Source organism: Brassica napus, unplaced genomic scaffold (genome assembly GCF_020379485.1).
Source record: "Brassica napus cultivar Da-Ae unplaced genomic scaffold, Da-Ae ScsIHWf_702;HRSCAF=1020, whole genome shotgun sequence".
NCBI classification, from domain to species: domain Eukaryota; kingdom Viridiplantae; phylum Streptophyta; class Magnoliopsida; order Brassicales; family Brassicaceae; genus Brassica; species Brassica napus.
Window position 1 is genome coordinate 30043 of NW_026016758.1, and position 20642 is coordinate 50684.

The following is a 20642-nucleotide window of genomic DNA, read 5'->3' on the forward strand; positions in this document are numbered from 1 at the left end:
ATAAGATTCTGTAAAATCTAATTCAATATCTTATCTTACTTTCACTATTTCTCTCTGATAAATTATGATCGCAGATTGCACATGAAGATGGTGTAATGCATTCACATCACATCAATTATATTCTCCTTAATGCATCACCTAAATATACGTATGCAGTATGCTACACCGAATATCCCGGGATGCTGAACCGTATAAATCTATATAGGTTCAGTGCGTATAGGTTTGACTGATCAAAGTATGGTGACGTTAACTTAGACGAATGATAAGGAACGGTTGTATGAAAGGCGAATATAATTTGATGATACTCACTTTTTTAAAAGGAATGTGAAGTTCGGATATTTGAAAGAAAAACGTCTAAACAGAACAAACCGATTCCAACACAACCACAAACCAACATGAGCAATCCATACACCACAGTAATATATGCATATCAAAACATTGAAGATAATTAAGTAAATAGCCAATCATTTATTTATTTATATAAGTTTCTTAATATCATATATATATTTATATATACTTAATACAATCAGAGCATAAAGGAGAGCTGCGGGCTACATTTGTCTTTATCCCAACCCTTTCTCTTTGAAGCCGCTTCAGCCTTCACTACATAACCAAACAAGACACAACACACCAAAAACAAAGCCTAAATGTTTTTTAAATAAAACCCTAACTTCCAAACCAAGCAATCCCAATACTTTCCCTGAGAAAATAAGGGAAAAATGGTAAAACCCCAATTCCAAACCGTAACTAATATTAAAGACACGTATATATATATATATATATTATATAGGAAAGAGAGAAATAAAGATTCAAATGTCTTCCGAAGATTTTTTGTTAATCTTCAGACGCGGAAATTCTTGCCGGAGAAAGTCTGACCAAATTGCCAGTTACTGGGAACTATGTTGTTAGAGGTGGAGCTTCGGCCATCGGAGGCTCTGACTCTGAAAGAAAGAGACTGGCCGACAAGAATTGCGTTGGATTGCCAGTTTTGTCCCCAATTCCTGCTAAGACCTAACCAACCTGTGTTGCTTCCTTTCACACTGACCATCTGGACGTTTCCGGCTCCGGCTACGTTAGTGACCAACACTAAGTTGAAGTACTTGGATCCATTTATCGTGAATCTTACACCTCCCTTCTTCCTACATGGGACCCTGCAACAACACAAACAAATATATTAAATATACATTACTCTAAACCCTGTGGAATTTTAATGATTCCTTAGTTTCACGTAGATTGATTTTTTGGTTATTTTTAATGCCGACATAATTTTAAAATAAAACAAATTGTTAAAGAGTATAGCCATAGGTTAGATAGACTTGAATATTTAATTTACGTAACTTCATGAAAGGAAAGTAAACTAATACTACTAGTTATTTTTTTGGCTAAATATAATACTAGTATGTTGTGGCAACATGACTCGGGTTTTGGGTTATGTGGATGGCCTGGCAGATGTATGGGGTGGGGTGAGGAAGTGTCGGGGGTTTAGCCTGACTTCAATGCAGAAAAATTGGAAAAAAATGTTTCTGAATCTTATGGGTCAGAGGCATTATTTAACAACCGACCTAGTAAATAAGTTACTTCAAAGAACTTCGTTTACAAAAGAAAAGAAAAGAAAAAAGATGACGTATGTATGAGGAGGGGATGACAAAAGAAAAGGTTAAGTTAAGTTGGTTAAAGGATATGGCTTTAAAAGGACTAAAAGACAGGAAAGGTGATTGCATCGACTCAACTAAAACAGTACGTTAATAGAAAAAATCTTTATTGTTTGGTCCCTGGAAAAATTTAGAAAGATAAGCAACGCAGCTTTCTCGGGAATACAAGAGGAAAATGGAATAAAGAATACAGTGAACATGCCAAGGCTCTGAAAATCTTCAAGCTCACAGATTCTTAGATTCCAGATCCTAATTATATACTAGTACTATATAATAATGTAACCTCCAAAGTCTGAAACAAAATAAACATTGTTATATCTTTGATTAAGCAACATAAGGCGATTTCATCGGATCAACTATGTAATATATTAAAACTCAGCTTAAAAAAACTATATAATATATTAAGACTAAGTTTATCTTGTTCGGGTAAATATGGATTAAAGAAATATAAAAGTGAGTGGACTAGAATAGATAGAGATGAAGATTTTTACCTGCGGTAAGAGACGGGGACAATACCGGCCCTATACTTAGCGATGGTTAGAAACATAGGCATGGCAAGATCAAAGTGTTCACGAGGAGGGTTACACCAACCACCATTGTCGCTAGCTTGAGCAAAATTAGGTGGACAGAAATTAGTAGCGGTGATAAGGATTGATGGGTTGCCTGGAAGACACCAGCCTGGATCGTTGACACATTTGAGCTCAAAGCAAGCGCCACAACTCAAACCATTGTTGAATAAGGCAGTGCTTAAAGCCGCAGTGTTCACACCGTAACCTTGGCTATACAAGTTCCCGTACCCACACGCACCACCTACAACAATACAAACCTTAATGTTAAATGTCTACTCATCAGTAGTGAATTGAGAGAGAGTGTACCCATAGTGCCGGAAGCATCAGCTTCGCCGTAGAAGGTGGCGTGAGCGTTGACCCACGGACCTCCAGTGTAAACTCCGGGGATTCTGGCGTTCACTGTGGTCGCCACCAGAGCAGCAACCACCATTAATGTCATTATTTTCGCCGCCATATTTTTTCTTCGGTACTGAAAAAAGTTTTGAGAGAAAGAGAAAAGTGTGTGAAGGAGGAGGGAGGTAGGGAGGCTACTTATGGAGGAAGAGATGATGCTTCAAAAGAGTTTTGCGGCTATATCTTATTATATGTTTTTTTAAAGAAAATATCATTTTATAAAGTATTTTTTATTAATGAGAAAACAACGAATTTGTAATTCCGCATTTCTTGCCTCGTGGATCTAATAAAAATATCTCTATTATTAAAAAAAAAATACCCATTAAAAAATATCTCTAACTTTTCTAACTTATTTACATTTTCATGCCACTAAGAATTAAATTAAACTACTTATTTTAATGCTTGTATTTTCCAGTTAAATTAATGAGTTTTCCTTAATCAAATTTAAATTTAATGTTATTAAATAAATCTATATATTTTAATGCTTGTCTTTTCCAGTTAAATTAATAAGTTTTCCTTAATCAAATTTAAACTTAATGTCATTAAATGAACTTAAAAATATATCATATTTAACGTAGCTTATTACGTACGAGTACGGTCCAATAATGAACTTGAATTTTATTTTTACGGAAACGTGAATCATTTGACTTATATAATATTTAAAATATATTAACTACAATACAACAAATGCATATAACCTACCTATACTTTAGTTTGAAATGATCATGTTCAAGTTTTATATAGTCAACTTACATCATGCATCGATCGATGTACAATATTCAAACCACCTATAGTTTTTGTTTTCTTTATAGGATGTGTCAACCAACAAATCATCCCATTGATTTTCTAAGCTTTATAAAATAAACAAATCAATAAATACAAACTCAAAATTCAATATTTTCTATTAATCAAAACAAAATATCTTCAATGTTGTATCTTTAATGTACCTATTAAATATAGAAAATGTAAGCATAATTACACTAATTATAAGAATAGATTTGATTCCAACCAATTGATCCATTACTTCGGTAATTGATTTGCTTGCAGAAGAGGAAACAATAAATTTAAAATTTATAAGAATATAAAGATATAGAGATTCCAACCAATTGATTATATTTGCGTATGATTTCCGCATAATAAGCTTCAAATTGAACATTAAAAAAGATAGAGAGATTTTTTTTAATCGTTTACCGACACAAACTTAAACAAAACGAAGAGTTAAATGTATTTTTTTTTTGCTACACTTCCCGAAAAAAAAACGGTTACAACAAGGGCTTTCATAATATGGTCTTTTAACATATTAATGTTATGGACATTTAATAATTATCTTGACAAAAAACAAAGACTATAAATAATTTATTATTAATAAAATTATGAAATTATTTACAATTTGATGACTAATTCATCGCCCTTTTTTATATGTTAAATTTTTCATAGAAGTTTAAAAATCATTTTATTTTCTTTAAACATGTATAACTAATTTATAATCTTTTATGCCATACTAAGTCATAATATAATATTTTTTCATATTTTACATTAATAACCATTGTTTTTATATATCGTCTACAATTCTCTAATTACGTCTATTTGTTCAATTTTTTATATGATATCGAATATTCATCGTAAATAGATGGTTTAAGATGCCAAAAAAATTATTTGCTTGGTGAATATAATAAATCAAATATTACAAATACATTATTTAGTTAAATAAATAACCAAAAACCGAAAATTCAAATTCGCGCTGGCGCGCAGGTCAGGGTCTAGTTTATATTATATTCCACCGAATTTGGTTTTTGTTTAAAAATTTCAACATTCAGGAAAATAGTTTCAACTGGTTAGATTATTATTGAAATGTTTTATAACATTTAAAATTTGAAAATTTCCCACTTTAGTATTTTCTTAACATTCGGCACTCTGTTTATGACTTAATAATCGTATATACATATTTCATAATTTTATACAAATTAGTGAACAGCTTTTATAGGAGCTTTAAGTATTTAGAATGATTTTTTTTTAAAGGTAGGAAATCTTATATATTAAAAAAAAAACTCAATAAGGAAATTTTTGATATAAGCCAAGAGAAAAGCAAACGCACGTGGTCCGCACATGGGTAGCTAATGCATTTTCCTTGGTCAATTTGCGAGTGGCCAATTGAGAATCACACTGAACTAAATCCTGCGTTCCGATTCGATCCAATTCATTTGATCATATTGGAATACTTTTACGTAAAAAAGTGGTCTAAGATATCACTCGCTAACTAAATACTAGTATCAATGTGTTATGTACGTAAGATTTTGTTTGTTTCTTCACGGATTAAAAATGGGATTACTAGAGTGTCCGTATAAGTACACGGAAACTACGGTATAACATTTAACAGGGCCGTGCGTTGATGCAGTTAGGCTTCAACTGATTGCGGGTCCCCGTATTCTTGTTCTACCACCGACGCATGCATACACTCGTAATCAAGTAATCTTCACAAAGTGAACGCATCTGATGTACAAGTTGGTAAGATAATCACATGATTAAATGTGTTTGATCGATTGTAAGAAAATATACGTATTTTTCTTCAAAAAGATAAAGCATAGTGCAACTTCACCCTGACATGTAAATACTCAAAGAGAGAAAACACACAAGATTACATCAAATAAAATATACAAAAATGATTTAGTTACAATTAAAATTATTTTCACCAACCAAGGAAATTTCAAATCTGTCCATATTGTGTGTATATATATCATATTTATATAGAAATTTAATTTTTCGACCACTATATCCATGTGGCTTCATTTATTGCAAGTAGTTTACATTTGTTTAACTTTATAAATAATTGTTCTCAAGGTACGTAAGCCATTACTCGCAGGGAACCCATATATTTATATTTTACTACGTTACGTACACCATAAACGTTTTCACACTTTTGTTGAGTTTTTGTCGAGTTAACAAATTGATATCCAATTACATTGTTTACTCATAGATCGAACGTAACTAAATGTAATTAAACAAGAAAGTCAATAAAAGTCAGAGATTTATTCCAAGTAAAAGTTCAAGAAGCACATGTGATTGTTTCCAAGAATGTTCACCTAGAAGTAATCATTTATGGCATTAGACGAAAATTTATATTTTTTCCGTTTCTAAATAAGTTTCACTTTGATATTTTCTACACATATTAATAAATTGAATGAAATGTAATTAAGTTTTTAATTGATCAATAATATTTAAAATAAATAAAATTATTTGTAAAATCAATATATTTTACAATTAATTTAAGCTGAAATTAAATAAAATTTGCATTGAATTTTTAAAGTGGCATTTTTGTGTAAGAAAAAAAAATGTTAGAATTACAGTTAAAATGAAACAGATGAATATGTTTTCGTAGAAATTTATTAAATTGTTACTACATGCGAGCGAATTATCAATGCGTTTACCTACCTAACCTAAAGGTTTGATGACAAATTAGTAAAGATGAATGCATGTGCAGACTGCAGTTAATATTTTGTTAGGGTAGTTTTACAAGTAAATCCTTAGATTACACTTCGTCCGTACCACTTGACATCGAGCAGTTTAGTGTTTCCAAATGCAGAATCGAAACCGTAACATTACTTTTTCTTGTTTTAATACTTCCAAGTTGGGTAAAATTTCATTAATCATTAGAGTATATACTGCGTTAATAATCATAGATATGAAAATTTTAGTTCATTACGTAATAAAACATCGTTTGAAACTTTAAAAAAAAAATTGATACGTTTTTAAAGTCTCAACTAGGAAACTATAATGTTCCTATCTGTAGAGGATGTGTCTTACGATATATCAAATTCTCAACTAGTCGGTGACCCGTATTAATGGTTAGAAAACAAAATGCAAGGACACAGTAACATGAAAATATTCATTTCAAGTGTTTGTTGCTTCACATTTAATTTTTGTTGATACGCTTATCTAATACACGACGTACATTTTCAGCATTTGACTTTTTTTCATGTTCCACCACGCGCAGACTGAACTCTCGGTACAATTTTTGACTTTGTAAACTACCATAGATACCTTCATCCTAGAGTTAAGGGATCAACAATGTGAAAGTCCATATGATTAGATCTGAACTACCTTATGATCCAAGCTAGCTGCGTACTTGGATATCAAGATACCTTTCACATAGCTCTGAACCTATGTTTGAGACTTTTAGATCGATCAAATCCAAGGCTGGAATAGTATATTCACATTCCCTTTTTTCTTTTCTTTTTGCTCAATAGAACCAAAGCAAGTTACATATATCGACTTACAACAACAGCATGTAAAATTGTATGAACCATATAAGCGTGTACCACATGACCAATGTGTTTTAACTCCTAAAGCACATAGCTCGAGCCCCCACTGGCTGCGTTCATCAGCAGATTTCCTTATCACCTAAAGAGTTAAGTAGTGTGAATTATTTAATAACCAAATTAAGAATATTAGTGGAGATGATTGGTTACCTATTTTGCAAAAAAAAAACAAGCTCTCTATCAGTTTCAGGCCTCATTTTTGATGAATTTGTCTGGGAACTAAGGTGTTGTTAACTCCTAGAGAACTTCTTTGAGAAGAATAAGATCGTCGCGGGGATGAGCTTCTTCTACTCGAACTTCGACTTCATCTCCCACTTGTTTTCCTTCTGATACCCATGCGGTTGCTTGAAAACCCACCTATAAACAATTTACGGGTGAGTTAATTCGCCTTTGTTGTATAATATAAAAAAAATATGCAGAGAAATGTTTTTTTTGGGTTGTATCAAGAGCAATTACCTCAACCAACAAAAGAGATGCGATACGGTCTTTGACAAATCTCAAGATCAATGCGGTGTATTTTTTACCCTTCTGTTGTCTTCTTAGAAACTCTATTACCCAATAACGAAGACCACTGTTGCAGAGTTTTCTCACTACTCGGTTTTGCATGTTTACGGACGCTGCTATACCTTCTAGCTCACCAGCTGAGAATGGAAAATTGTCACCTCCTCTAAGAAAAGCCTTAATCTGTAATTTCAACAACACGCTTTGCCAAATCACTGTATTGTTCCATGTTCAAACAAAGCTTAAGGCATAAATCACCACCCCAAATAGATCAAAATCATCTGATACCATGAGAGGGTGAAAACGTTTTACCTGGTAGTGTGCGGTAAGATCCATGTATCGACGAATGGGAGATGTGAACTGAACGTAACCCGGAATTCCGAGCACTCCATGTCGAACAGGACATCTGAAATTCATTTCTGCAGCACGCATTACTTTGACAATGGATGCAGAACGAACAGGTCCTTCTGGAAGATGCGCAAATGCAGACACGTCAATATTTGACTGTGGTTGTCCTCTATATGGCAATGGAATATTGTGCTGAGACCCAAACGTTGCTATAACCTCCCCACAAAGTATCATCATTTCAAAGACAAGTCTCATTGCCGGGTCTGCCTGATTCTCTACATAGAGATTAATCAACGGTTCTGGATCTTCAGGATTCACCACTTTGATACGAGTTTCCAGTGTAGTTGTGTCCACTGCACCCTGTATCAGCCCAGAAAGAGGAAAGTGTTCCAAGAAAAACAGCATTCAGCAAAAAAAAAAAAAAAAAAAAAACTTAATGCCCATAGATGTTGAAAATGTAAAAAGCCAATGTAAAACCATTAGCAAAAACTATGATTTTTCTATGCTAAGGTTTTGATGACAGACAATAGAAAACTCAAGCCAACCTGCTCATGGCGCCATTGAGAGCGGAGGAAAGCTGCTTCGGACAGCAATCTCAGTTCAACCTCCTCTTGGAGGTTCATGTGAAGCAGCTCAGCAGCACTTTCATATGTCAACATATAGGTCGGTCTGATGATTGAATTTTCTACCGAATATTCTGCAATGCTGTAACAAGAAGCTGTAAGTATTCTTTTAGTTCTGAGTATTCTGTAGATAAGAAATCGAAAGAAGAGCAATGAAATATTCAGTTACCTGCCATCAGAACGGAGGACAACAGACACAGAGACAGCATTGCATGTTTCTCCTTGTCTCAAACTCATTCCTTCCATGGCAAGTTTTTCTGGAAACATGGGATAAGTAGCGGTAGGAAGAAAGACAGAAGTTCCCCTTCTCCTTGCCTCTCTAGAGCACATACTAATAAATCAGAGTGACCAAAAATATGTTGTTATAGTGATCAAAGACATGCATCGTACTTTACCTGTCCACTTTGCTCCCAGGTGTAACATATCTAGCAGGATCAGCAACATGTATCCAGATCTTTATCCGTCCATCCTGCAATCTCGTTGCACTCAGGGCATCGTCAAGCTGCAGAAAATACCATGGAACGAGAAAAAATACTGACAGTTAAATGAGATAGCATTCAGACTTGATTTTTCAAACGTAGATTTTGCAGAAATCAAATATAGGAGATGTAAGTATTTACCTCATCAGCCTCATCAACATCAATTGCATATACCTTCAAGTGTGTGAGATCGATCCTCCTAGCCTAAACAAGGTTTGAGAAAGTGAGAATATTGAATCTTGGAGAATGAATGTCAACACTTTGCGAAATTACCACTAACATGCGACAATATAACAAACATATCCAAATGCAGGACAAAGTGCTCACCGCATCAAGATCAGAAGACTCTGAAAGAAGAATTTCAGCAGCTTCAACAACTGCATCGGAGTGGTCGGTGGGGAGATTCAGTTTAAGCAGATCAAGATTGACATGTACAGGAAAATATCCAATATCTATGAGAAGGTTTAGTGCCGAGACAGCCGTTTTCTGTAATCCCATGGATTTTAAGATCTGTCAACCACAAAAATACATTAGATTACAAAAAGATTGTGATTTTGCTTCAACAACCAAACAATCAAAATCTTTGGGAGATGTAGCTTCACATGCGTATAACAACAGCTTAAAAATGCTAGCAGAATGAATGTAGCTGACTCACCACTCCGGCCACTTTGCGTTGGTCAATGCTTGCCCACGCATCAATAGCATAAGCTTTGAGTGAGTCGATATTTTCTCGCACTTTATCATTAGCTAACCATGAAGATTTGGGGGGCTTAGTGTGACTAGGCGCGTTCTTGGCAGACTTCAGCAACTGAATAAACTCCTCAAACTCTCTTTCTTCTGCCTCCTTCACACGTTGCCTGCGTAAAAGTTCTTCCACCTACAAGAAAAACAACAAACAGATTATCAGAAGATATAAGGTGGTGGAGCATCAATAATTATAAGAGTCAAAACCGCACAATCAAGATCTCTTTCATTAATTATATATCATCAAGCCTGATAATAGCATAACCCAACAAACCAAGTCAAATCTCAGCCATGATCTCCAAATATTGTTGCAACTTTCATCCACATAGAATTCTTTTACTTGATATCACAAATTCATGGAAACTAAATGAAGCTCACCACTACTTGATAAAACAAATAAAATCCTAATATCTAAGGATTGGAAGTCTTACACTACCAAGCATAGAAAGTCTATGGAGAAAACATCCTTCAAGTGACATAGATGAACCTATGAATACAGGGGAAAAGATGCACAAGTAATACCTGTTCAGTACGGCGGGGGCTATAGATCGATCGAGAACCTTTCGACTCCAATACAGAAAAGTATATCTCGTCTTTTGAGAGCAAAAAATGAGCACAATAGCTTTCGAGAGGATCTGAGCGACCATAAATAATCTGAAATTTAAACAGGCATAGTCAAACGACAGGGCTCGACCGCTGCATTCACTCAAAGATACGGTACCTCTGCTAACTCTTCTGGCGTCACAGGTTTGTTCTTCTCAAGCAACTCCATCCAAGCAAACTCAAGCAGTTGAGTATCCTGCATCAAAATAATAACTACAAGCTCATTCATGTAACATGACAACCTCATCTTAGAGTAGAACCCCCAGAAAAAAAAAAAAAAAAAAGCAGGTTTCTAAAACCTTTGACAATCAGTAATTAGCATTACGTACCAAGTTATCCTGAGCCCTCTGGAGGAAATCAGTAAGCTCTGTATGGTTAAAATTATAAAGACCTGGGACGATGTAGGTAATTTGCTGCGGTTTGATGGAAGAAGAAACACCATTCTGCACCATTAAAGTGTGAATAAGTCAAACGATCTGCAGCAAGGTCAATATGTATGAGTACAAGTGAAACCTGATCAAAGACCATCCAGTTCTTCTTGCCATCAGGTCTATGAGTGACTGCCAACAACACCCTTTCTGGATCCTTCTTGAACTCCAGAAGCAAACCCGCCTCTAGCTCTTGGTTTACTAGCTTATCCTCAACAACCTCTCCGTAGCTTGTTAATTTCACCCTACAGTTTCATCTAATCCTCGTTTAATTCAAGATTTGCTGATAGTCAGTTACAAGGATAGTGAACCGTACTTGACACTGGCGCGAACGCTGATTCGGCTTCGCTTGCGCCTGCTGACTGATTCGAGCTCTTGGGAAACACTTTCCACGAGGCTATGAATGCACGCCGAGCAGCTCGGTGCATCGCCGCCGCCGGTGTTCTGTCGCAGTAGAGGAAAACCAAGCCCTGATTTCGAGAATTCGCGGAGATGAGACGATCTGAGTCGCTGAATACGGTGGCGAAATAGAGAGACGGGAGGAGCGCAGCCGGTGGTGGCGGTGCGGATGATGAAGCAACCGTTAATTGCCCTCACCGACATCATCTTCGTAGCTGAAGGTGAAGACGCCACCGAACGCTAAGGTTCGATAACGGAAGAAGAAGAACAAATCGTTCTCTCTGGTTCATGTGGCGATAGAAAGGCAAGTGAAGCGGGTGTGATAGAAACTGGATATTCAAGTTTCGCCCCTACTTTCTTATTAATTCACATATCTTCCCCGTATTTTTATGTTTTGCTATTTTGGCCCAAACTTCTTTGAATTTACAAGAATGTGACTAATTTTATAGACTCTTTTTTATTGAACCCGGAGATTTTATTTTAAAAGGTTTGGTACATTACAACACAAATTATTCAGTTGCAATAGAGATAGAAGATCTAAAAACGAGCGATGACTTGAGAGAAGAGAGCCTTGAAGTCATTGGTGGGAGAACTGGTTCCCTCTGGTTTTGAACCGAGATCAAATGCTTTATTCTTAGCTTCCTCGAACAGCAATGCCTGTATTTTTTTATACAATTGAAAAACTCAAGGAAAGAATGGGGTAAACTTGATGTTTAAAATGACGAAGCTGGTGAGCAAACCTGAATGCAGACTTCAGCAACATCAGCCCTGGGGACGGTTTTGGTGTCTGTTTGAAGAAGCTCATCGTCTTTGCCAACTAGGAGCTCTCGTGCACCTCCTTCTTTGTCTAGAAGTCCTCCAGCTCTAGTTTCCATCAACAGACAAAGTTTGAGAAAATTAAGACACCCATGAGATCATAAGAAAGCTTCTTCATCAGTTTTAAAATCTAGAGAATTTGATGTTAATTTCAACAATAACAAGCATTAGGGCGAGTTTGTTTGTTACCTGATTATTGTGTAAGGAGTACCAGAATCAGCAAGGTACTGTTCAGCTTTCCTCTTCCAAATCTGAGCCCACATGAGGTAGCCAAAAGGTTATTAGGCGTATTATAAGAAACCAAACTCAATTAGGAAAGAAAGAAGAAACAAAAGAGCAAACCAGTATGTTCCCATTTCCCAGTTTGTTGAGAGGATGATCAGGATTTGTTCCACCCATGGACCCAACCAAGACAATATGCTTAACACCAGCAGCCTTGGCTGTTCACAGAAGCAAGCTCACCAAAATAAGGCACTTTATACTTCTTAACAAGACAAAACACAGGTAACAAGAGAGGATGAACATACCAGCATCTATTTGGTTCTTCTGGCCAATCCAATCAACCTACACACAAAGAAAAAGACAATCCAAGCTGAAATTTTGAAGGATTTACCAGCTATTTTTTTCAATTACCTGTTCAGGGTATTGTCCATCATCGAAAATGAACTCAGGTCTTCCACCTTTAGTGGGATCAAACCCAGGTTTCATCTTGGGCACAGCGCTAGTGAGAATCACAAGCGCATCGATCCCTTGAATCGCAGGGGTAATGCTATCAGCATCCCTTATATCACCAATGAACACATCATCTTCTCCTCCAATCTCCTCTTTCCCTTGAGGAGTTCTCACTAACCCCTTCGCCACAAACTTGTCTGACCTCTCCTTCAGCTTCTTGTACACAATCTGACCTATCAATTCAATTCCATTAAAACAATCACCAAGCTAAACAAGATCATCATCACATAAAAGAAAAGAAAAAAAAAAAAAGAATCATCATCACATGCATAAACCACACATTCAGAATCACAACGAGGATAGTGGATCATAAGCCTCCACTATAATCAACATAACATCACTAAACCCTAAAACCTTTCAGATTCTCCCCTGGATTTTCTCAGTAAGAAAAATCTAAAAGAGAACTAAAATGAAAATTGACAGCAGCGAAACGAAAGAGTGAGTACCTGTTTTGCCACTAGCGCCGGTAACGAGAACGGTGGGGAGATTCGCCATTGAAGAAACTCTCGATGCTCTAGAATTTTCCGATTACTACAAAAGAAAACGCTTCGAACCCATTAAAGAAGAAGCGATCGGTACGAGCATTAATGACCGTCAGATGTTTCGACAGTTTGTTGTTGAGCGTTGACACGTGTCAATTGATTAGTGGTGAAATTACTGACACTCTTACTAATCTCTTTATTGCATTTGGGCCCAACTTCTATTGTGTTCAGCTATGGGCCAGATACGTTCATTTATGGGTATCGATCATTTTGAATATGTAACTACCTGCCGTTTTCCCTAGACTCGTCATTCTTAAAAACGACAAGTCTTTTTAGGGTGCGAAAGGTGTTCCTTCGTTTTCGGCCATGAAATTATTTGTTCTGAGCATATTCTGAAACAGCTGTCACTGAACTGTCAAGTCTGTCTTGTTTGTATTTTAATAAAGAAAAGAAAATCATACTCTCACTTAAATAATCTTTGCTTAAGCCAATATCAAGTTATCAACTCATAGTAGATTTTTAAACTAATATTTATTTACTAATACAGTAATCATATTGGATACGACTGTATCAGCAAAATTTAGCATGTAGCTGTATTTTGTTAAATAAAATAAAGAATATCCGATCATAAAAATATTTATGTAATGGAAAAAGAATATCAAATAATAATACGATGGTATGGTGAGATCTTATTAATATCTAGAAAATCTATATTTTAGTTTCTTGAAGTGTATATTGAAATTATTCGGATCAAGCGTATTGACTAGTTTTATATTCCACTCGACTGGGAGATTTTTAGTTTATGTATTTCTCTTGCAAACTAGATGGAGATTATTTTCTGCTTTTATTTAAATTTATAAACACGACTCGAGAAACAAAAATGACATAACGTCATTTGAAAAAAGATTGAAAATGACAGTGGATGAAAATTAGGTACAACGGTGAAACAGTCCTAAGCTGTAACAGGTGTCTCAACGGCGACCTTGCCGGAATATCCAACATCAACCGATTTTCTGTCCGATTTCCATAACTCCGGTATTGCCTCCTTCATGTTGTGAATGTTTTCCAAGACGTAATCTGCTCCTTTGACTTTGTTTGATGCACCAACCTGAAAACAACAACCTCAAGTGTCAACTGCAAATTCGGTTTGATTAGTTTAGATTCCTGTTTGGTTTAACGAAAGTAATCATACCAGAACCGTGTCGAGACCAACGCGTTTTCCAGCTTGTACATTTCGAACACTGTCCTCAAAGAACAGCTGCGATGACAAATAAATAAACCTTTAGTTCTGTTGTCCTCGTTTTTCGAAAATCGGAAAATAATTATTTAAAATTTCGGTTAGCTATACCGTTCGGTTAGGGTCAATATTGGCGATTTCGAGAGCTTTCTCAATAGCGGCTTCGGACGGTTTACACACGATAGGCGTTTTCGGGAGTAAACTAACCGGTTCAGACCGGTCGAAATGTCCAACGATATCAAAAATCTCGGTATCTCCAGACGCAGCATTTGTGTGCGTCGGGTTAAGCGTTTCGAAACATATGATCCCTTCGAAACAATCCTCTAATCCCAGCCTCTTCAACGCCTTGACCGCGTGAACTCTATCCGCGTTTGTAAATATCTAACAACCGAGGAAAACGTGGTTTAGCTATTTATCAAAACTATATGATAATATAGTGCATGGTATTAATTAAATGTATCACGTACGACTTTGCGTAGAGGAAGGCTAAGCAAGAGGCTTCGAAGCACAGGGTCGGGTTTTATGTTGTCGTACGGTAAACGACCGTGGACGAAGCTATGGTATTCATCGTAGTCAAAGTCATATCCGATCGCCTGAAACAATAAGACGTATCGGGCTAATTAGGATGATACCAATAAAAATGTATATACAAAACAATTGAATATTGATCACGTACTCTAAGACCGGCCATTGTTGTTCCATAGTTCTTGTAGAGAAGATTAGACAATTCAACGATTTTGTCCTTCGGTATACCGAGTTCCTTGACCATATAGTCTATCGTACCGGAAAAATAAAAACCAATTTTTGAAACGAACTATTAATTAGTCGATAAGTTGACAGTGAGACAGATAACGTTACCTTTGATGTTCTGCCCACACTCTCTTGCGATTCCGGTGCTAAGAGGATAAAGAGTATCGTCCAAATCTGAAGATAAAATTTTGATAAGTGCCTGGTCAGGAAACTATGTTCACGTAATTAATGTTAAGTTCATTGGTTTATTCCGGTTAGGAAGGTACGTACCGAACAAGAGACAGTCGTACTTCTGCGTCGTTGCAATTCCGTACCGGTTTTCGAACTCCATTCTCTGATTGGATCACAGGACAAAAATATTAAATGAGTTATTACTTTAAATAGAGTTTTGATTCTGAATCACAGAAATTAACACAAATAATTTTGTCAAATGAATGGACAAGGTTCCTTGTGTCTTAAGAAAAGTGGGATAAGATTTTTTGAGACGCGAACAGAGAGATTCAGCGAGTTACAGCCACTCCAAAATAATTATTAGTAGTACATATACAAACAAAAGAGAATATGTCTATATATGTACGTATCATGTATGCATTTAGCATTAACACGTGTGTGGACAACACAATATAGTGATGGCTCTAAACTGATGCTGAGGAAAATAAAGATAAATTGGTTCTACTACTGAAATGACTGATGTATTAATCAAAGTAAAACGGTATAAGTAACCGTATAAAGCTATAGAGCTGATCCGATGAAAAACAGCAGGGGATTTGTAAGCAAAAGACAGAACCAACGAAATGTTCGTAAACTCAAGAAGGAAACAGGAAGGTGTTGAAGAAGGATTTAGTAGTTCTACCTTAAGCTTAGAACAGAAACTGGCGGATGCAGAGGAAGAAAGAGCAGAATATGTTAAGAGAGAGAAAGATGCGGGGGAGGGATAGAGAGAGTCATAGAAGGAGTTTATATAGGAAACTCTCTCTGGCTCTTTTCGATCACTAAAAGCTATTTGCATTTATTTATTTATTTTATATATTAACTTTTTAATTAATTATATTTCTTCCTAACTAGTTTAGTTTTATTTAAACCGTGTGTTTCTAAATTCTAAGTTCTAGCGTACAAGTCAAATTAAGAGGATGACCACGCCATTTACATTCTTAAATTCTTAATGCGTGCTAATATATCAAAAGTTGCAATAATTATATGTATCATATGATTGTTTCACAGAAAGAAAGAACTCAAGAAGATACTTAACATTTTTATGGACCAGAAAATATAATTTTCGTTTTTTTTTTTATCAATGGAAATCCAAGCTTGCGTCTCTAGATGACTCGAGAACCTATGGGAATAATAGCATTCTTTCGTTTTTATATCAACCGAATTTCTTGAGCCACCTAGCTTCTTATATCATATTTTACAAATATATTTTGCTTTAAATTAGTCTTTGAATTTTCATCCCGTTTTGGTCCAATAGTTTGGCCGTATGAGTAAGTAATACGTTCAACTTTGGGTATTTGGATTTTGATTGGAGTATCATATGAATTCAATATCGGTTGCCAACTATATAAGCTGTAAGACACCAAGTTGATCAGATCCACCATCATGTGCATCTAAGATAAACTTTTAGAAAGTTGAAATATACATAAATATGCAACAATTATTTAACGAAAGCCAAACATTGTTTGTCTAGGTTATAATTCTGCAATTACTAGTACATACCATAAATATAACTAATAGTATTGTGTAGAAAATTATAAAATATTGTTGAAACTATGGTTACTTCCATGTTTTTTTTCGTTTGCAGTTTCAATCAATAATTTCCTGATTCGAGCTAACTCTAAAGCGGTCAAGTCTAGTAACAATCCTAAAAAAGCTTCCGTTCGGAAGTTATGAAGTTCTTTTGTGCATGGAACATGTGTGGCTTCAACATGCCACGCAAACATAGAGAAATACGGCGTTGGGTTCAAACAGTAAAATTCACTTTTGGGTGTCTGCTGGAGACGAGGGTTCAGAAAGAAAACTATGGAGTTTGTATGGAGGCAGCGCTACCGGGCTGGGCCTCTATGGCCAATTACGAGTACAGTCAGCTAGGGCGCATTTGGTTTTGTTGGACAAACAAGGTGGTTGTGACAAAGCTTCACGTTAGCTCTCAGGTCATCACTTGTGCCGTCCAGTCACATGAAACAGGAGAGCAGTTCATTTGTTCAGCGGTGTATGCTTCGAACAGTGAAATGGAAAGAAGAATTTTGTGGGATGAATTACGAGGTACACAAGTAGCTTATCAGTATTTAGACCTGCCTTGGATAGTCATAGGTGACTTCAAGGCAACCCTTTCTACTAGAGACCATCCCCGTGGGGGTGGCGCCCCTTCCTCTCAACTGGGGATGAGGTATTTCCAAGAATTGGTAGGGGACTGTAATCTTACTGATATGATGTCAACTGGAGCTCTATTCACTTGGTGGAACAAGCGAGATGAGGATCCTATAGGCAAGAAGTTGGATAGAGCTTTGATACACGCGGCTTGGTTTAGAGACTTTCCACAGTCAGTAGCACGATTCGAGGCTGGAGGCATATCTGATCATGCAAGATGTGTGGTTCATATTACTGGTAACCACAATGAAGCCCGCAAACCGTTTCGTTTCTTCAACTACCTTACCGAGCATGCTGAGTTCCTCCCAGTTGTTAAAAGAGTGTGGGAGACTAATCATGAAATTCATCACTCCCGCTCGGCTTTGAGCAGATTCCAAGCCAAGCTAAAGCTCCTCAAGTTCGAAATGAGACTCCTTAACAAGACTCACTACGGGAATCTACCAAACAAGACAAAGCTTGCATTTGAGGAGATGTGACATTGTCAAAATGTGGTACTGTTGGATCCAACCCCTGTTACACTTGCTGCAGAAGCTGAGACATCAGCGAGATGGAACAAGTTGGCTTCAATAGAGGAGAAGTTTTTTAGACAGAAGTCTTGCGTAAGATGGATGGGAACAGGGGATCAGAACACGACTCTTTTCCACCGCTCGGTTCAGACTAGGAATGCTTCAAACTCCATTACAATTCTTGTCAATGAGGCGGGTGAAACGCTCACAAATCTTCCAGACATAAAGAAGGAGACGGTCATGCATTTTCAGAAATTTCTCCAAGTGCAGGATATGGACTCTGAAGGTGACTCCCTCCCTCTCCTACAGGAACTGTTATCGTATCGCTGCACTGCTGGATCAGTTGCTAGTCTTGTAGCTCCGGTCTCAGCTGAAGAAATTGTTTCTGCCTTGCATGCTCTGCCAAGCGATAAGGTCTCTGGCCCAGATGGCTTCACCAAAGAGTTCTTCGTAGCAGCCTGGTCTATTGTAGGAAGGGAATTTGTTGTCTCAGTGCAGTCTTTCTTCTTATATGGATTCTTACCCACGGGAATCAATGCAACGACCCTCTCGCTCATACCTAAAACCGAAGGAGCGTAGACTATGAAGGAGTATCGACCGATAGCTTGCTGTAACTTCTTGTACAAGGTCATCTCAAAGATTCTTGCCTCTCGGCTCAAAGAAATTCTCCCAGAGGCAATAGAGCTAAATCAGATTGCTTTCATCAATGGTAGACTACTCTTGGAGAATGTCCTACTAGCCACTGAGCTCGTGAGTGGCTACCACAGAACCAGCAATTTCAATCGAGCTGCGATCAAATTTGATATCTCCAAGGCGTTTGACACGGTTCGGTGGTCTTTTATCACATATGTTCTGAAAGCCATGGGTCTACCTGCACAGTTTATACTCTGGATTAGGGTCTGTATCTCGACAGCTGCTTTCTCGGTGTCAATCAATGGCAGTCTAAAAGGTTTCTTCACGAGTGCGAGAGGAATTCAACAAGGCTGCTCGCTTTCGCCTTATTTGTACGTCATACTGAACAATGTTCTGTCCAAGATGTTGAATAAAGCAGGAGAAGCGCAGCAGTTTGATTATCATCCTCAATGCAGGGAAGTGAAGCTTACCCATCTTAGCTTTGCAGATGACATACTAGTATTCACAAATGGTACTAGCAGGTCACTCCGCGGGGTGTTGCAAGTTATGGATCAATTTGCTCGGATCTCTGGGCTGCATATAAACGCCTTTAAGTCATCTATCTTTGCTTCTGGTCAGACTGTAACTCCTATGCTAAATGAGGCCGAGCGGTTAGGGATCAAGGCGGGGAAGCTACCAGTGAGGTACTTGGGCATGCCACTTACCACCAAAGCTCTATCGAAACAAGAGTATGAGCCACTCACTGATCAGGTGAGGGGAAGAATGTTGGCATGGAGAAACAAATGCCTCTCCTACGCGGGTCGACTACAGCTGATTAAATCAGTAATCTGAGGCATTATCAACTTCTGGAGCCAAGCCTTCATCTTGCCAAAGGCTTGTCTGAACGAATTAGAAAGTATGTGCAGCGCTTTCTTGTGGTCTGGCTCTCCTAACCAGACGCACAAGGCTAAAGTGGCATGGGAGGACCTATGTTGTCCTCTAGAAGAAGGAGGATTGGGAATAAGAAAGTTGCACTATTCATCTAAAGTCTTTGCTTTAAGCCTAATCTGGAGGATCATCTCGAAAAAGAGCTCGATGTGGGTATCATGGATACAACAGTACCTGTTGAGACAAAACTCTTTTTGGGACGTTAGGGAGGATGCAAAAAGTTCTTGGATTTGGAGAAAGCTGTTAAAGCTTCGGTCGCTAGCATATCTGTTCACACGGATTGAGGTCAAAGATGGGCGAAATGCTTTCTTTTGGTAATTGGTTGCAGAGTGGAAGACTTATTGACATTACGGGTGCAGTGGGTACTTGTTATCTTGGCATTGCCCGCAATGCTAGAGTATGTGAGGCGGTCACTCAAGCGCAATGGAGTGTCAGAAGACATAGGATTCGGCATTTCCATGAGCTACATGCCCGCATTCAGAGAGAACCGGTCCCTGATGATCAACAAGGACAAGATGTGATCCTGTGGAATCACTCCGATGACAATTTCAAACCATGGTTCTGTTCAGCGCGCACTTGGGATCAGATCAGGCAAAAGAAGGCCACAGTTTTATGGAACGAGAGTGTTTGGTTCACGCAAGAAGTACCGAGATTCTCCTTTATAGTCTGGTTGGCTGTGAGGAACAGACTATCAACAGGAGACCGAATGAGAGCTTGGGGGATTCATCAAGGCTGTCTTTTGTGTGGAGAGAGGGATGAAACACGGGACCATGTCTTCTTCGTGTGTCCCTATTCTTTTACAGTGTGGGACAAGTTAGCTAACAGACTGAGTGGTAACAGAACGGATCCTGATTGGACGACCTCGCTGCAGTTTTTAAGCGCAAACAACCTGCAGATAATGGACAAGATACTGCTCAAGATGGTCTTTCAAACCACCATCTACCATTTATGGCAAGAAAGAAACCGAAGAAGGCATCAGACAGGCCATCGCACGGTTGATCAAACAGTCCGAGTCATTGACAAGGCAATGAGAAACAGAATCTCCTCTCTTCGCTACAGAGCTGACCATAAATTCACTGGTTTGATGCAGAGATGGTTTGAAGTCTAAGCCAATACATAGCAGAATAAGATTCATCTTTT

The 20642-nt window shown here is 37.4% G+C and overlaps 5 protein-coding genes across 5 annotated transcripts; 1 reads left to right on the forward strand and 4 right to left on the reverse strand.

Annotated features, from left to right (window-relative positions):
- Positions 1-453: 453 nt before the first annotated feature.
- On the reverse strand, positions 454-2788 carry LOC106432535 (expansin-A9). Its single transcript, XM_013873384.3, has 3 exons — positions 2528-2788; positions 2144-2462; positions 454-1151 (listed from the first exon to the last, which is right to left on the reverse strand). The coding sequence occupies exons 1-3, from the start codon at positions 2673-2675 to the stop codon at positions 842-844; spliced, it is 777 nt and encodes a 258-aa protein (XP_013728838.2). The 5' UTR covers positions 2676-2788; the 3' UTR covers positions 454-841.
- A 4004-nt stretch (positions 2789-6792) lies between these two features.
- On the reverse strand, positions 6793-11358 carry LOC125605110 (ribonuclease II, chloroplastic/mitochondrial). Its single transcript, XM_048775106.1, has 15 exons — positions 10973-11358; positions 10742-10901; positions 10558-10671; positions 10347-10424; positions 10148-10279; positions 9537-9758; positions 9209-9391; positions 9023-9085; positions 8798-8904; positions 8572-8721; positions 8325-8484; positions 7744-8139; positions 7387-7614; positions 7081-7287; positions 6793-7012 (listed from the first exon to the last, which is right to left on the reverse strand). The coding sequence occupies exons 1-14, from the start codon at positions 11260-11262 to the stop codon at positions 7168-7170; spliced, it is 2403 nt and encodes an 800-aa protein (XP_048631063.1). The 5' UTR covers positions 11263-11358; the 3' UTR covers positions 6793-7012; positions 7081-7167.
- Positions 11359-11515: 157 nt separating this feature from the next.
- LOC106433551 (uncharacterized protein At5g02240) lies at positions 11516-13251 on the reverse strand. Its single transcript, XM_013874379.3, has 7 exons — positions 13050-13251; positions 12505-12776; positions 12399-12435; positions 12214-12311; positions 12061-12122; positions 11796-11919; positions 11516-11712 (listed from the first exon to the last, which is right to left on the reverse strand). The coding sequence occupies exons 1-7, from the start codon at positions 13096-13098 to the stop codon at positions 11593-11595; spliced, it is 762 nt and encodes a 253-aa protein (XP_013729833.2). The 5' UTR covers positions 13099-13251; the 3' UTR covers positions 11516-11592.
- Positions 13252-13910: 659 nt separating this feature from the next.
- Positions 13911-16096, reverse strand: LOC125605111 (uncharacterized protein C24B11.05-like). Its single transcript, XM_048775107.1, has 8 exons — positions 15926-16096; positions 15343-15406; positions 15181-15246; positions 14999-15096; positions 14790-14915; positions 14434-14703; positions 14278-14343; positions 13911-14193 (listed from the first exon to the last, which is right to left on the reverse strand). Exons 1-8 carry the CDS (start codon positions 16079-16081, stop codon positions 14038-14040), a joined length of 1002 nt encoding a protein of 333 aa, XP_048631064.1. The 5' UTR covers positions 16082-16096; the 3' UTR covers positions 13911-14037.
- Positions 16097-19794: 3698 nt separating this feature from the next.
- Positions 19795-20610, forward strand: LOC125605116. Its single transcript, XM_048775120.1, has one exon. It carries the CDS (start codon positions 19795-19797, stop codon positions 20608-20610), a length of 816 nt encoding a protein of 271 aa, XP_048631077.1.
- Positions 20611-20642: the final 32 nt, after the last annotated feature.